The 15,717-nt window shown below is 45.3% G+C and overlaps 2 protein-coding genes across 7 annotated transcripts in view; one reads left to right on the forward strand and one right to left on the reverse strand.

Moving 5' to 3' along the window:
• The first annotated feature begins 120 nt into the window (after positions 1-120).
• On the forward strand, positions 121-5,971 carry CCDC17 (coiled-coil domain containing 17). Its single transcript, XM_019449463.2, is given in 14 exon segments — positions 121-2,251; positions 2,254-2,334; positions 2,438-2,660; positions 2,761-2,923; positions 3,139-3,222; positions 3,314-3,432; positions 3,704-3,841; positions 4,049-4,194; positions 4,308-4,405; positions 4,568-4,771; positions 4,914-5,124; positions 5,194-5,304; positions 5,554-5,642; positions 5,644-5,971. Coding segments are annotated over 14 exon segments (1,971 nt in total). The 5' UTR covers positions 121-2,035; the 3' UTR covers positions 5,732-5,971.
• A 785-nt stretch (positions 5,972-6,756) lies between these two features.
• Positions 6,757-15,717, reverse strand: part of NASP (nuclear autoantigenic sperm protein) — a 43,437-nt gene continuing 34,476 nt past the window's right edge. For 3 of the 6 annotated variants that reach the window (XM_019449456.2, XM_019449458.2, XM_019449462.2), the window contains 9 exons: positions 11,383-11,462; positions 11,126-11,211; positions 10,933-11,006; positions 10,144-10,332; positions 9,858-10,024; positions 9,075-9,131; positions 8,910-8,987; positions 8,111-8,239; positions 6,757-7,617 (listed from right to left, as the gene is read on the reverse strand). In XM_019449456.2, the coding sequence (XP_019305001.2) occupies positions 7,537-7,617; positions 8,111-8,239; positions 8,910-8,987; positions 9,075-9,131; positions 9,858-10,024; positions 10,144-10,332; positions 10,933-11,006; positions 11,126-11,211; positions 11,383-11,462 (941 nt within the window). In that variant the 3' untranslated portion in view covers positions 6,757-7,536. The remainder of the gene's footprint in view (positions 7,618-8,110; positions 8,240-8,909; positions 8,988-9,074; positions 9,132-9,857; positions 10,025-10,143; positions 10,333-10,932; positions 11,007-11,125; positions 11,212-11,382; positions 11,463-15,717) is intronic. The other 3 variants (XM_019449460.2, XM_019449459.2, XM_019449461.2) reach the window with 3 other exon arrangements.

The following is a 15,717-nucleotide window of genomic DNA, read 5'->3' on the forward strand; positions in this document are numbered from 1 at the left end:
GTGTAAGAAGTATATTTCCTTTAAAATTAGATGAGTGGATTCTTTGGGGAAATACTTTTAGAAGTCTGAGGGAAATCTGAATTCAGACACACCTGTTTCTCCTTTTAGCAGATACTTTTCTGATGCAGAAGAATTTGTGCAATAAATTACCCATAATAAAATCAGAAACCCAAGTTTCCTTCCTGAAACTGATTTTCACTGCTTAAGTATTTACCAGTGTGCATATTTTAAGGAAGGTTTATGTCTCAGTTTCCTGCTAAATAAGAACATGGGAAAGGGTTTGAGCCAGTACTGTCTGGGTGACCAGTGGAGGAGGTACATTTTTTCATTCAACGTACACTTCCCCAGCAAGGCTCTGGGGATGCAGGGAGTGCCCAGCCCAGTAGGAAAGAAAATAAAGTTACATTAAAAATGAAACCTTAGTCCAAAATTTGATGGACCAGGTAGAAGTTAAACCAAACATATTGATACTGGCACTCTTTGGCCATCCCTACAGTGGCTATAGAGGTCTAAGATCATACTCTAATAGGAGACCAGCAGCAGAGCAACAGGCCTCATTGCATGTTAGATGACTAACTTGTAGTGTCTTCAGAAGGGGTAGAGGCCTAGAGGCAGAAAGACTAGCATGACATTTGTTGGATTCTAAAGGCTAGGAAGGCAGAGACCCTGTCTGCCACACTATTATATAGTCTCTCCTGCTAGTGTTACAAGTAGTCCAAGTGGAAATGTTGATTGAGCAATAAAAACTGTCATATTTCATTGAATATATCTATTTGAAGACATTCTTTTATGTAGTAATAAGAAAACTTGGCAGTTACTACATTGTCGATCCTGATTTCAGTGTTAAAATGTGGGAAAAACGTGCATATTAGAATCCGTGAATACTATAAATGAATTAAGTTGCAAAAGTATTAAACCAGACATGAGAAATTGGTTGAGATAGAAATATCGTACCTGTTTAGCCTTGGGCTTTGCTCCTAACTAGCTTTCACAGAACAGATTTCTAAAAATGTGCCCTTCTTCTCCCTTGGACTTAAGCTGGACTGAGATCACATGCTTTGAAACACTTTGCAAGCTGTTGCTGGTCATATCTTGGCCTTACATGGGGAGGGGGTGTTGCTACCTTAAGTCTCTATCTTGTTTAGAAAAGGGAGTTTGGAAACATGGGGCTAAGTCAGAGCTCCTGCCTCTGATGGATGCAGATCTTTGGGGAGGTGGCAGAGAGATCTGACCCACAAGAAGGGCCTCCCTGGCCCCTGGCCAGCTCAAGTGAAAGCTTACCCTCATCTGATAAATTTATAATGTTCTCCCTGAACTTTCCATTCCTTGGCCTGTGTGGACTATCTTTCCTCTATAGCCAAACAAAACAAAACCCAAAAAACAGGAATCAGGGAATGGGTGTTAGGGAGAGATCGCTGGCTTTGGTGTGACTTGGTTATGCAAAAGCTGTGGTTTCTTCCAGAGAGGCACAGTGCAAAGAAGAGCTTTTCAGCCTACAGGAAAGACAGGTTTCCTGGAAGAAAACCCAGAAGGGACGATTGCTTCCATTCCCAGGTGTTCCCTAGAATGGAGAATGGGGCTAACTTGGGTAACATCTATTTGGGGGAAAACAAGAATGAACAAGATGACACCTCCCTGCTGGAGGCTATTCAGTGGCCAGCAATTGGGAGTGATGGGGCCCAGCCAGCCTAGGAGACAGCTGTTTGTTCCCCTTTATATAAGCAGAGAAACGGAGATTTTAAAAGGGACTTGCCCATGCTCATGTAATTAGGTAGAGCAGTCCTTGTGACACTTTTTAGGGGCTCCTCCCAAAGGTGGCCTGCTTTTTCCCGCCCATGCTCCAGACCTGCCTAGACTTGTAGTTGTTTCCCAGGTTGCTAAATCTCCTCCCCAAACATAAACTTAATCTAAACTCAGTAAACCTGGCCTTTCCTCTCTGCCTCTGGCTTTCTGTTTCAAACTCCTCTCCCATTCCCCTGCCCTCTGCCCTGTCTTCTGCAGGTCTTGTCTGGTGTCAGGAAAGGGATCCCATTCCATGGCCTCCTACTCTGGGGAGCCAGGGCTCCTGTCCTGTGGGTCCTGTGACATGGTTTTTCGCTCCTGGGCCCTGCTGGCTACCCACACTCAGCGCTTCTGCATTGGCCATCTGACCCGAGAGGTAACACCTGGTGCACACCCCTCAACAGGCCGCCTCTGGCCAAACCGGGCGGGTATTCAGACAACTCTTTGAGGATTTCTCATCCCACACCCTGTCGCCAGGTTGTGCCACAAGGACACCAGGGCATCTCAGACCAAGAGGCCAGCAAATTGGCTCTGAAGAAGCTAACGGAGGAGGTACTCTTGGCTCAAAATTCAGCGTCCTCCCCAAGCCTACAGATCAAGCAGATTATAGGTCGGATTACTCCTAACAGAGATCGCGCGTTCCTGTTATCTCCAGGTGCAGCGGCTGTGGCTGTACCTACAGGAAATGCAACCCTGGATAACAGAGGTCCCCCGAAGATCAGAAGGGCTCCGAAGACGTTGTGAGGCGCTGACTCAGGGCCCCACCCCAGAAGCTGCTGGAAGCCCGGGAGAAAGGCTTTGGGCATTGCAAAAGACTCACGCAAAGCGGATGGTGGAGACGAAGGCACAGAGCCTTGCCCTGGAGCGACGCAACGAGGGTGAGGGGAAAGGAGAGGGGGACTAAGGGCCCGCTCCGCCCCTCGCCCTTCGGATTTGAGTTTGTTGGCCCCGTTGCGACCCAATCCTTTACCGCCTCAGAACTGAGCCAACGCCTCCAAGGTTTGGCCCAGACCCGGGGCGGAATATCACGCCTTATCGGCCTGGAGCGGGAGCTTCGAGAACTCAGGGCAGAAGGCCGGCGAACGCGGGGAGCTCTGGAAGTGCTAGGGGCGCACGTTCAGCAGCTACAGCCAGAGTCCGGGTGAGAGCCGGCTCGGGGAATTCGGTAGCTCAGCTGAGCGGGCTTGGGGGCGGGGCTGGGGCGGGGCGGGACCCTCTGGAGGGCGGGACGCGCGAGGCTCCAGCCCCTAAGCCGCTGGAAAGCTGCGAGTGTTAGCTCGGGAAGGGGCGGGGCTTCCGGAGGCCTGGCGTCTGGATCTGTAATACCTTTTCCGCGCCGGTATCCCTCTGCTCCAGGACCGGGCTCAACCCCTTGCGACAGGCAGAACTCTGTTGTCCGGTACTACAGGCCAACCCAGGGACTCTGGCTGCCGAGATCGGGTGAGGTCCCGGGCCCGGGTACGGCATGGGCGAAGCGCTGATCAGCTCTGGAAAGACGCTGCTGCCTTTTTGTCCCCTACTCCCTTCCTAGGGCCCTGCGCGAGGCCTATGTTCGAGGCGGGGGCCGGGACCCCGGCGTTTTGGGCCAGATATGTCAGTTGCAAGTGGAGGCCTCAACACTGGAGCTGCAGCGGTTGCGGACTCGCAGGGGTGAACAGGAGGGGGCCGGGGGGCCGGCCAGGAGTGCCTCTCAGATGCGGTGGTCTTAATTGTGGGAGGAGGAAAAGGGCGGTTGAGGGAGGCATGAGGACCACCTGAGCAAAAACCCAGAAGTATAAAACCTGGGTGGTCTTTGTGGCAATGGCTAGAATGTTACCTGACAAGTCCAGCCTTGTCCAAAGAGACCTAAAGCTGGATAACTCAGAATCTCACCAGCTGGTCACCAGAGGTCAGAGGTGACAGGTCGGACTTTTCATCGCAGGAAGGAAGGCAGATGCCACACTGGGGGAGCTTCTAGTAGTGGAAGCTGAAAACCGGCGCCTGGAGGCAGAAATCCTGGCTTTGCAGATGCAGAGAGGCGCAGGCCCTGCGTCCTGGCTTCAGCGAGTACCCGTCCCAGGTCACCTAGCTCAATCAGACCAAGCTCAGAAGAGGGGGTTAGAGGGACCATGTGTGGGGAATGAGGCTGGTGTTTATGTGCTGTCCGTCCTTGTTTATGTGCATCTTCAGGTGTCCATGCACCTAGGCCCCCCGGGGGAGGGTTATCTCAGCGCTGTTACTTGCTGCGTCCTGCTTAGGGGTACCCTACTCTTAATTCTGCTCCCAGGGCCTAGGAAGCTGCGACCTGCCGCGAATCCCAGCCCAAGTCTGAGAAGGAGGGAAGATCCCCCACGCCTCCCACCCCGGGTGGCTCCCCCACTGCCACCGATTCCACACCCCACAGGTGTCCTATTGAGTGGCACAGAAGAGGCTGTGAGGACCCAGGGGTTTGGTGGGGGAGGGTGGCAGGCAGTTCTGTTTTGTGCAGTTGGGGAAGCACGGACACCTGGGAGGCTTTCCGGGGTCCACTCTTTCCCCATCCACAGCCGCAGCCTCCTGGAACCATGACCAGAAACCTAGGCCTGGATGCACACTTCCTCCTGCCCACTTCTGACGTTCTGGGCCCTGCACCCTACGACCCTGGGTGAGGCGGGCTTCCTCTTTTGACATCCTCTGTGACTTGGTCATCACTTTTAATTAAGGAGACCACTAGGACAAATGAGGGTTAAGGGGGGGGTGGGGCAAGGTTAAGAGGAGCTGGGGGTGTGTTTATGTGTAGGTGCCAGCTGAGACCTGTGTTCTTCAGGGCTGGTCTGGTCATTTTCTATGACTTCCTTCGGGGACTTGAGGCTTCTTGGATTTGGGTGCAACTACTGACCGGTTTGACCCGAGATGGACAGGATACAGGAGGGGTCACAGCATTGCCCCCAGCCCTTTGCTTGCCCCCACCTCCAGCTCCTGGGCCCATGGGCAACTGTGCCATCCTTGCCAGCAGGCAGCCTGTACCCAGGTCAGTATGTGGAGATTGGCTTTGGTGCCACATTTTGAGGCTTTTCCCTCATTCTGAGTTTTCTGTGTACATAGGGCCACTGGCTCTGAGGGCTATCCTAGGAAGGGAGAACAGTTCTGACACCTTGTTTTGGTTGTTCTAGACTGCCACCTTCACCATCAGTATCCTTGGTCTGTGAGCTACAGGCCTGGCAGGGGCTGGCATGGGCTACAGCACCACAGCCAAAGGCTTGGGCCTCACTGATGTTATTTGACCAGGATCAAAGAGTGCTAAGTGGTCACTGGCGTATTCCACTTCGGGCCCTTCCTCTGGACCCCAGCCTTAGCCTTGGGCAGCTGAATGGGATTCCCCAGGTAAGTGTGGAGTAATGAGGACTGGGTCTACTCCAGGTACAGATGCATTACTATTTCATCTCTCTCCAGGTAGGTCAGGCTGAGCTCTTTCTGCGACTGGTTAATGCAAGAGATGCAGGTGTCCAGACACTGGCAGAGATCAATCCAGCAAGTGCCCAGGAATACCAGTACCCACCTCTGGTGAGGGCCCACCTGGAGCTAGGGGCACCACAGGTGTGATTGGTGTGTGGTTAATTGCCGGTATTTGCTGACCACCATGTGCCAAGTTATCAAGTGCTGTGAATGAACTCATTTAACCCTCATACATCCTATTAGGTAGATCTAGGTAAATGGATAAGGAAATCAGAGAACAATGAGGTTAACTTGGTTTACACTGGGTAGTCAAGACAAACCTCTTGCTAAAGATACTTTCTTCTCCCTGTTCCACAGATGTCCAGTTCGCCTTCACTGGAATCCAACTCCCTTGCCCCAAAAGCTGGCTTTGTTGATCCCCCTCCTCCCACAGAAGAGCCCCTCAGCAGTCAAGGTTTGAGATGAGGGTTTGGGCCCTCATCACAGCTTTGACCTACCCCCTCTGGCTTTGAGTCTAGGAAAATATGTAGCTTAACATGCAGAGATCTAGGATTTGAAGTTGCCAGACCTGCAGTTTTACTACTACACCTTCTGAAGGTCTAGGAGCAAATAGCAGATAAAAGCTCCAACGGCTTTACCACCTTTCAAAAATACTTGTGTAAAACAGATGTGGCGATTAAGTGAATGTAAGGTTATTTGCAATACTGCCTGGCATCTAAATCCTTTCAAAGATGAGCAAGGGCACTCTTTAATTCATTAAAGGAACTTGAACTTATTCCCACGTTTCTTGCTATCAAGTCTATCTTGTTGCCACACTTCTTCATTCAAATCCAAGCTTCCTCAGGACATCCTCTGGGAAGCCATCCAGGTTCTAAAGGTCCCATAAACTAGGAGCTCCCATATCTTACACACTTACAGAGGGTCACTTGTGAAATCTGGCTGAAATTTGATATTAGGCCTAAAACCCTCAGGACTTGGTACCTGCAATACGAAGGCATCTTCAGGAAGATCTGCAGCCATGAGTTACCATAACCAGCCCAGAAAAACTCCATTTTCTCTTGTATTTAGGGGACAAAATAAAGTGAAAAACTGCCTCTGACATTGGTTATTAAAATGGCAGTTTCTGACCTAGAGTCTAGTGCAGCAAAGTAGCCCTGTGGGTGGTCAGAAATAACTCCCTCTAGGTAATGTAGGGCAGGCACTGTTTGGAATTCAGATCCAAACAATGCCTGATGCATAACAAGTAATTAAACTAAGGGTCGGGTCAGAGGTAGCTCATATATGGAGGCTCTCCATTTACCTTGCATCCTGGGCATCTGTGAGGTCCTAATGGGATGGCTTTAGTACCAGTATCCTAAGCACCAGCACCCTTAGACTGGGCAGCCAGACTTTCAACCCCACCTTTGACATGGAAATGCTCTAGGCAGTCAAGGATCCCAGTGAAGATTTTTTTTTTTTTTTTTTTTTAAACATTTAGTTGAGAGAGTAAGAGTGAGCAGAGGAGGGGCAGAGAAGGAGACACTGAATCTGAAAATCTTTAAACACAAGTCCAGACCAAGAGCTTTTTTAGCATCTTTATTTGAGAAGTCAAAACTGCAGATGGGGTAACAATTCGGATTCAAGTTGATAGATAATTTCAGCCTTTCTGTACAGAAAACAAAACTCCATCAACCAGCCTCCCCACAGATTCTCCCAAGCACATCCAAAGGGTCCAGTCTGTCCCTCAGCCACTTTCAAACCAGAAAGCTCATTTCTCTATAATTAGCACACCAGTTCTCAAGGTTTCCCCCACCACTCCCTCACAAGTTTTCTTCAGAGTTCTTTTTCCAGACAGGATTATTGGCCCCCAGTTGGAGACTAAGTGGATAAAAGTACCAAGGCCTGACTCAGAGGCGGTTATCAGCTCACAAAGTCCATCAAACAGAAGTATCAGCACCAAAGAGCAAGATCTTCACCAAGTCTTGTTTTTGTAGCCCCCATCCAGGGACAGCACCACTGAAGGTTTGCAACACAGCTGAGTGCAGTATTTAAAATGGAAAAAGCATAGCACCATTGGAAGACAAAAGGCCTATAACCATGCTTTATTTGATCACCTCCACAATAGGTAGGAATTTGGATGAGAACAGTACAGAAAGGGAGTGGGGGGTGCCTTTGGCCACTATACAAAACCTGGAGCGTTCCAAGGCACAGATTCAGCCAATGTTTAAGAAAAAAATCATCAAAGCCTCAACCTTTGCTTACAATCTTTATTGAAGTTATACAAAAAGAATCCCCCCAAAGTGAAAAAATACATTATATACAAAAACACTTTCCCTCAGGAGGAAGGCTCTGCGCCCTCTCTTAACATGCAGTGCTTTCAACTGTTGCTCCGGCCTCCACGGTCCCCTCCACTGCTGCCCGGCTTTCAGCCTGATTCTCAGCCTGGAAGACAAACAGGGAGCCTGGGCATAAATGACCCTACCTAGTTTAAGCCATTCCGTCTTATATAAATGAGTAGAGGCCTTAGAGAAAGTAAACAGGTCTCTTAAAACCCTGCTTTGCTCCCTACATGAATAACGGCAATGACCACAAAATATAAGGCCATTTCCTAAATTTTCTAGAATAGGGCTGACCATGCCAATGTTTATAGGTTACCTGGAAAGGAGGAAGCAGAAGTAACCCAATGGTCTTGCCAATTAAATACCTTCTCATACATTCATTAGGATGGGACCTGTGGTATGTATATAGTTTCCATCTGTCAACGGGACATCCTACATTCCATAACCAAATCGTTTCCTGCACAGTGGATTAACTGAATGCAACCCTTATGAAAACAGGCTCAAGGCAGGGAACATGCACTTAGGAGGACTAGTTTCCCCACGCCCTGAGAACAAGGGGAAATAAGGCAAGAGTCCAAGCCCTCTTAACTGCCCACCTCCTCCTCCATGTTTTCTGAAACTTCATTTCCACTGGAGACGGCATCCCCACTGCCTCCATTCACCTCCAGCTCTTGTTTGGCTTTCTTTGCATCATCTTTTCGGGGACTCTCTTCCTCTGGTTTCCTCTGAAGATATAATTGTGAGCTTCACAAATGTGCTGGATATTTTTAAAAGAACTGCAGAACTTTTTAACAGTCCCTTTACTCCTCTCCTCCCCTGCCGCTGCCACCCCATGGTTTTGCAGCACCAGGATCCACAGGTCTAAGGGTCTTCTCCCATGGCCACAGAGGCAGAAGCCAACCTGAGTTCAATACAATAAAGTGGTCTGCCAAAACATACCAATTCAGCCTCCCTAGTGGAAAGGTGGGGTAGGGTAAGGAGATCTAAACAATAACCAAACCACAATTTTGGGAGTCAGAAACAAAGGAATCAGTCTCCCACAAGAGGGAAAAAAAAAAAACTATTGTAACTACAGGCAGAGTCAGGAGTATAAGGATCAGCAGGTCTGCTGCTGAATGACTACTGTCAAAACCTGCCTGCTTCCTAAGATGAGCCATGAGACCAAGTCTCCTCAGCAACTTTTCTGATTTGATACTCCTAGGCCAGAAGAGGCCTGGAAATTTTTGTTAGAAGACATATTCAAGTGAAAACTACATTCACTCAAATCCTCACCAACTTTGCAAAATGAGTGTCTTATTGCATCAAATATTAGGGAATGCATTCCCCATGTATCATTTGAAGCAAAAAACAAAACAAAAAGACTGGAAAGACAGAAATGACCACATGTACATTTACCTTCTTTCTGACAAGGTGGGAAATATCAGTCACACAGTTAGATGAGGAAGCACCATCTGTTGGCTTTCTACTGGCAACCTGGCAAAAAGGACTTTGTTAGCAACGTACAGCTACATGAGGCCAACACACCTGAGGTTAAGTGACAAAAACCACCCGCATACTCACCATGGAGACTGAAGTGCCTCCTCCACTAGGAATGAAACCTGAAGTAGAGCTCTCCACCTGTTTGGGAGGTGACAGACCCAAGTGGGGCCCAGGACAAAACCCACCAGGTCACCCACAGTCCTACAACGGTACTGACCATCTTAATCAGAAACAACTGATTCTGATTAAGACCTCAAATACTAGCGGGCTTCCTTATAGAAGCAATATCGTCCACCCACCTCTACCTACACCTGCCATCCCCAAACTGGGAGCTTAGGCAGTGTAGATGTTAAATTAACCCCTCTGTATCATGTCATCACCAGGAGGATAGAACGCTCCCTGACATTCCAGCAGCCGAAAGCAGAGCCAGGAAATGTGGGGCTAGAAGCCATCAATACCTTGCTAATCTAAATAGGAGTTCTCAAAGATGGAAGTAATAGCTAATATTTATTAAGCGAACACTATTTGTATTGTCATAAGTATTTTAACCTACAGGTATTATTATCCCCATCTTACAGATGAGTCAACTAAGGCAAAGAAATGTTAGGTAACATGCCTGTGGCCACACACAGTAAGCAGCAGATACAGAGCTCAAACCCAGTATGGCTCCAGAGTGTCTTCTCTTAAGCATTATACTATCTTAAGCATATCTGATAGGAATAATTAGATAAATTCTCACATTCCTTCAACAACCAGCTCCTCAGAAACCAAGTCATGGTTCCTAGACAAATGGAACACTAATACCATGATGACTTCCAACAATATCATACTATTACCAAAACTTTAAAAGGAAACCAAACCAACCAGAGTTGCTTTCAGAGCCAATTCAGCTACATTCCCACTACGCTGGGACTCCTTCGCATCTTCTATCTTCTCTCTAATTTCAGGTAGCAGTTCCTTCAGCTCCTCAATTTCTTTTTCATATTCAGAAGATGATCCATCAGCCTCCTTCATCTGCTCACTTAGTACAGCTACAAAAAACAGGCTAAAGTGATCACTAATAGTTAACCACAAGGGGATCCATTTTTTAAAAATCTTGTCAATTACTGGATCCACCAAGCTTAGCATCAAATAGCTGATGTTCACTCACCCATTCTCTTCTCAATTACTTCAATGGATTTGCTGAACTGTGCCACTGCCTCATCATACTGAGAGTTGTACCCATAGGCCAAGCCCAGCTGGTAGTGGGTCTCTGCAAGGAGACGGTCATGGGCTTCCAGGTACTGTTCTTGAAGGTTTAGGCAGGCCTGGAACTCCTCCACAGCTTGGACATAATTCTCTAATAAAGAGAAAAAGAAAAGCAAGCAAATGGATAGCATCTAATATTTCTAAATTTTATTTTATTTTTATTTATTTATTTATTTTAACATTTTATTTATTTTCGAGACAGAGAGAGACAGAGCATGAACGGGGGAGGGGCAGAGAGAGAGGGAGACACAGAATTGGAAGAAGGCTCCAGGCTCTGAGCCATCAGCCCAGAGCCTGACGCGGGGCTCGAACTCATGGACCGCGAGATCATGACCTGAGCCGAAGTCGGACGCCCAACCGACTGAGCCACCCACGCGCCCCAATATTTCTAAATTTTAGACTATCCTACAGGAATGCTCTATTTTACATTTCATTTTCTTTGTAGCATCTCTAGGATCCTTGACTATAAACAATATCAAAATAACAAAAAACAAAACAAAAAAAACTACTGAAAGACTTCAGTTAGGGGAGATTATTCACACAGCTCTAGGAGCTATAGGAACCCAAACTGACTGTCCTTTAAAGCCAACTGCCCACAACTTATGATCAATCAAGCTGAATTTTAAGGAATTAGAGGAAGAATGGGGGCGGGGGGACATTAAAGGAGAGAGTAAAATGAAAAATGTATTACCAGATTCAACACTAACTTCTCCAAGTTTAAGATGTGCCTGTGCAGCATAAAGCTGAGCTTCTTTTGTTTCTTGCCTAAAAGAAGGAAAAGATGATCAGAAACCTTAACAGCATTTGCACAAGCCTAACTGGTATTCTATTTTCATTCAACCTCCGAACTCCCAACCTGAGCCTAGACACAACAAAAGTTTTACCTTTTAAAAATAATCTTTGCTAAATCCAGCATATCCCAGGCAAGCTCTAGATTCCCAATCTCTTCCTCTTCACTTTCTTGAAGAGACTAAAAAGTATATCCAAATCATTGGTATTAGGCAGCAGTACAAGACAGGCATCTTTAGATTACAAATCTAAATGTATAACTAAGAAAAAGCTATGATAATAATCAGGCATACCTAGTAAGCTACAGTCCTACAAAAAGAAAGCAGAAATTGATACTGAACAAATAATTTACCTTGTTTTCAAGAATGGATTCATTTGGTGTTTCTTCAGCCTTGTCATTTTCTTTATCCTCCTCTTCTGAGCCTTCAGTTTCTGCAAGCAAAAATTACTCAGTATTGAGAATACTAAGGATATCTTTTAACTAGTCAGAAGTTCCAATAAATGTCGGTTGAATAACCTATATTCTGAGGTAGAACAGGCCAGATGCTAAGTCAGTTAATATTTGAACTGGATAGAAATATAAAGCCAGTGATTACAGTCTAATTCATGTGTAATCTAGATTTAGATTGTATAATCTTATAGCGTCTATGGTTTATACCTTCAGTGATCAGAAGGCTGAATGTTTCTCTTCTAAAAATCATTCCTGATCTCTCAGATCAAGACATATTAGCTATTGTAGCCTTTTGTTTACTAGAAGTTCCCATCTACTCAGCCAGAAGCAAATGGAGACCTCAGCCAGTGTTCCTGGGGTCTTCAGGCCACTTGTTAGAGAATACTAACAAGCTGACAAAGTATGAAAAGTTAAATTACCCCAGTCCATTCAAATCAAGAAGGCTCAAGAGACTAGCTTTCCCACAACAGAGCTGTAGAGAGAAAAGCATAGTCCTTACCAACTCTCACCAATGAGCATGCCACAGACTCCAGCCAGCTCTAGCACATACAGAAATGAGTGAGCACTACCACAACCAATTATTCTACTCCAGTATAATGATAAAATTTGCAGCCATACTGACACTGTATTTACCATACTGGCATACACTCACAAGTCAAATGCCTAGTAGAAGGACAGGCTGCTAATAAATAGCTCTATTCACCACATGAAGCTCAGAATATCAAGCGGTTAAAAATGGGCTTATAGGGGCGCCTGGGTGGCTCAGTCGGTTAAGTGTCCGACCTGGGCTCAGGTCATGATCTCGCGGTTTTTGAGTTCAAGCCCCACGTCAGGCTCTGTGCTGACAGCTCAGAGCCTGGAGCCTACTTTAGATTCTGTGTCTCCCTCTCCCTCTGTCCCTCCCCTGCTCACGCTCTCTTTCAATAATAAATAAACATTAAAAAAATTTTTTTTAAATGGGCTTATGGGGGCACAAACAGTTCACAAACTGGGTATAATGTGCCTACCTCTGCCATCTTTCATTAAGCATTTTTAACACAAGCAAAATATTGTCTCTTAAGCTATTATGGGAACATGAATATGGCAATTAGGCCTTAGACAGGAAGTCAGGCTAAAGGACTTTTATCTGTCTAGCAATTCTGGTTCAGGATGGGAACAGGCAAAGAAAATTCCTAAACATTATAAATTAGTAGGACAATCTAACAAAGTCCTTTAAGAAGGGCACCTGGCCGGCACAGTCAATGGAATGTGTAACTCTTGATCTCAAGATTTTAAGTTCTAGCACCACACTGGGTGTAGAGATTACTTAAATAAATAAAATTAAAATTAAATTAAAAAAAGAAATCCTCTAAGAATCAATTACAAGTTACAAGCTAATTAACCTCTTTGGTAAACTTTTATCAAATGAGTCACTTTTCCCGTTGACCATGTGATTTAGTGCTTCTGAAATAAATACCCACCATCACACACCATTATCTTTCCATGCCCAAGTTTCCAAGATGTTTGTATACTTAGTACACTGTTAAGACTAGATGGTAATGAAGCCCGTTCTCCAGGAGAATATGCAAAACGGGTGAAGTAAATCGGTGAAACATTTTACCTTCACAATTTGTAGAAAAAATTAACAAAATGTGTATGGTTATTCTCTATTTTTAATTATCTGGTATCTGTTCCTACTCATACCAGAATGCTAGGTGACATCTAATTTGGCATAAAGTCTTACTGAGTTTTACATCAAATTTTTAAACTAAAACTCTTATGATAATGTGAGAAAATATTGGTTTTCCTGCAGAAATTTGTACTACCTTCATGGGATGGTAGAGAAGCAGCTAGGTTAATGAGAAAGCCATTACTCTAAAGTAATACTTTCCAATCTGGTAACCTGTATTTAAGTATTAATAGGAATTGCCCTGATGTCCTCAGTAAAGTGAAACTTCTTTGAAAGTGGAATCTTCTTTGTAGTTTGCCTATTATCATCCTTTGGAGAAAGGGAAACACAGTTTTATACCATTTCTCTAATTTGTTGCCTGTTCAAAAGTTAAGGGCACAGAATGGTGCAAAGAAGAAAATTCCTCTTAAAGACAAAGTAAAGGCAATCTGCTGGTTCTTTGGTTATTCTAGCACTCCCACAGGACTAAGTCAGGTAAACACTACAGACTGACCAGTAGTCTGAGCATGGCCAAGCTCTGTGCCTACAATTTAAAAACTTTGTTTACTTATCAATCCTATCTAGTGTGACAATCAGAAAAGAACAGATCAGTTATCTTTATTAGGGATAAATGCCATTTTAAGAGAGGTGGTAGAAAATGGGATTTTAAGAGAAAACCTCTGGGATACCTGGCTGGCTCAGTTGGTAGTATATGTGACACTCTTGATTTTGGGGTTGTGAGTTTGAGCCCCCTGTTAAGTGTAGAGATTACTTAAAAATCTTAAGGGGCACCTAGTTGGCTCTGTCAGTTAAGCTTCCAACTTGGGCTTAGGTCATGATCTTACAGTTCAGGAGTTTAAGCCCCATGTCGGGCTCTGTGCTGATAGTTCAGAGCCTTGAGCCTGCTTCAGATTCTGTGTTTCCCTCTCTCTCTGCTCCTCCCCGACTCATGCTCTGTCTCGGTCTCTCAAAAATAAACCTTAAAAAAAATTTTTTTTTTTTTTTTTTTTTTAATAAAATCTTAAGGGGTGCCTGGTTAGCTCAGTCAGTTAAACTGCCAACTCTTGATTTCAGCTCAGGTTATGCCCTGGCAGTTAATGAGATTGAGTCCCACTTTGGGGTCTGTGCTAACAGCACGGAGCCTGCTTAGGATTCTCTCTTTCCCTCTCTCTCTGCCCCCCCACCCCCTGCCCCATACTTGTGTGCACTGTCTCAAAATAAACAAACATTAAAAATTTTAAAAAATAGGGGCGCCTGGGTGGCTCAGTCGGTTGGGCGGCCGACTTCGGCTCAGGTCATGATCTTGCGGTCCGTGAGTTCGAGCCCCGCGTCGGGCTCTGTGCTGACAGCTCGGAGCCTGGAGCCTGTTTCCGATTCTGTGTCTCCCTCTCTCTGACCCTCCCCCATTCATGCTCTGTCTCTGTCTCAAAAATAAATAACATTAAAAAAAAATTTTTTTTAAATAAAAAATCAAAATTCTTAAAAGATAAAGAGAGAGAAAAAAACAAAACAAAACACTTATAAGATTTCTGCAAAGGGACACCTGGGTGGTATAGTTAGGCATCTGACAGGCTCAGGTCATGATCTCATGGTTCGCGGGTTCAAGCCCTGCATCAGGCTCTGGGCTGACAGTGTGGAGGTCTGCTTGGGATTCTCTCTCTCTGTTCCTTCCCCACTTGCTCACACACTCTCTCAAAATAAAAAAAAAAAAAAATTCTGCAGGCTAGTGTTGCCACATAAAGAGAAATAGAGCACAGAGAGTTGAGGGCTTGGGCCCTAGAGCCAGAAGGTTTGGGTACCTCACCCCTCCACTTATTGGCTATATGACTAAGGCAAATTGCTTAACCTCTTTCTGCCATTTCTTCATTTGCTTTTAATTTTTTTTTTTTTTTTTTGAGACAGAGATCATGAGTGGCGAAGGGTATCCCAAGCAGGCTCCACACTGTTAGCATAGAGCCCTACTCAGGACTCGAACCAACCGAGATCATGACCTGAGCCAAAATCAAGAGTGGGACGCCTGAATGACTGAGCCATCCAAGTGCCCCTGCCATTTCTTCTTTTGTAAAATATGGAAAACTACCTTCTTTAGAAGTAGAGTGGTAGCTGGGATAAGACTAAAAACTGCAACTGATGACTCCTAGGGCTTTTATAAGTGTTTTGAAAAGAGTGACCAGACAGTTTTTGATAGGAGATGGATTAAAGGAGATAAAACTACCTTCCTCACTGTGAGGTAGGCTTGGGGACAGCAATACATTCATGTCAGATCTAGAGTTGGATTCTAGTACTATGACTTAGTATTTGACCCTAAGCATGTAACGTAATCCCTAAGCCTCAATTTCCTCATGGCTGTAAGTGGAGTAATACTACCTACTACATAGTATAATCTTGGAATAAAAAATAATGTATGTGAGAAAGCTCTAACAATGTCACTTGTGATCCCACAGAATAGTTTTTGAACTGGAGAAATAGGACATCTCTACTGTAGCTTATTATTCAAAGTCCAACTTAAAAGAGCCAGCAGAACTTCTTACTGTTTTTGCTCACTATCATTAAAGATCAAGACATGGTAGTTTCTTAAAAATTGAGGT

This window comes from Panthera pardus, unplaced genomic scaffold, assembly GCF_024362965.1.
Source record: "Panthera pardus isolate Hobbes unplaced genomic scaffold, ASM2436296v1 HiC_scaffold_11, whole genome shotgun sequence".
Classification (NCBI taxonomy): Eukaryota; Metazoa; Chordata; class Mammalia; order Carnivora; family Felidae; genus Panthera; species Panthera pardus.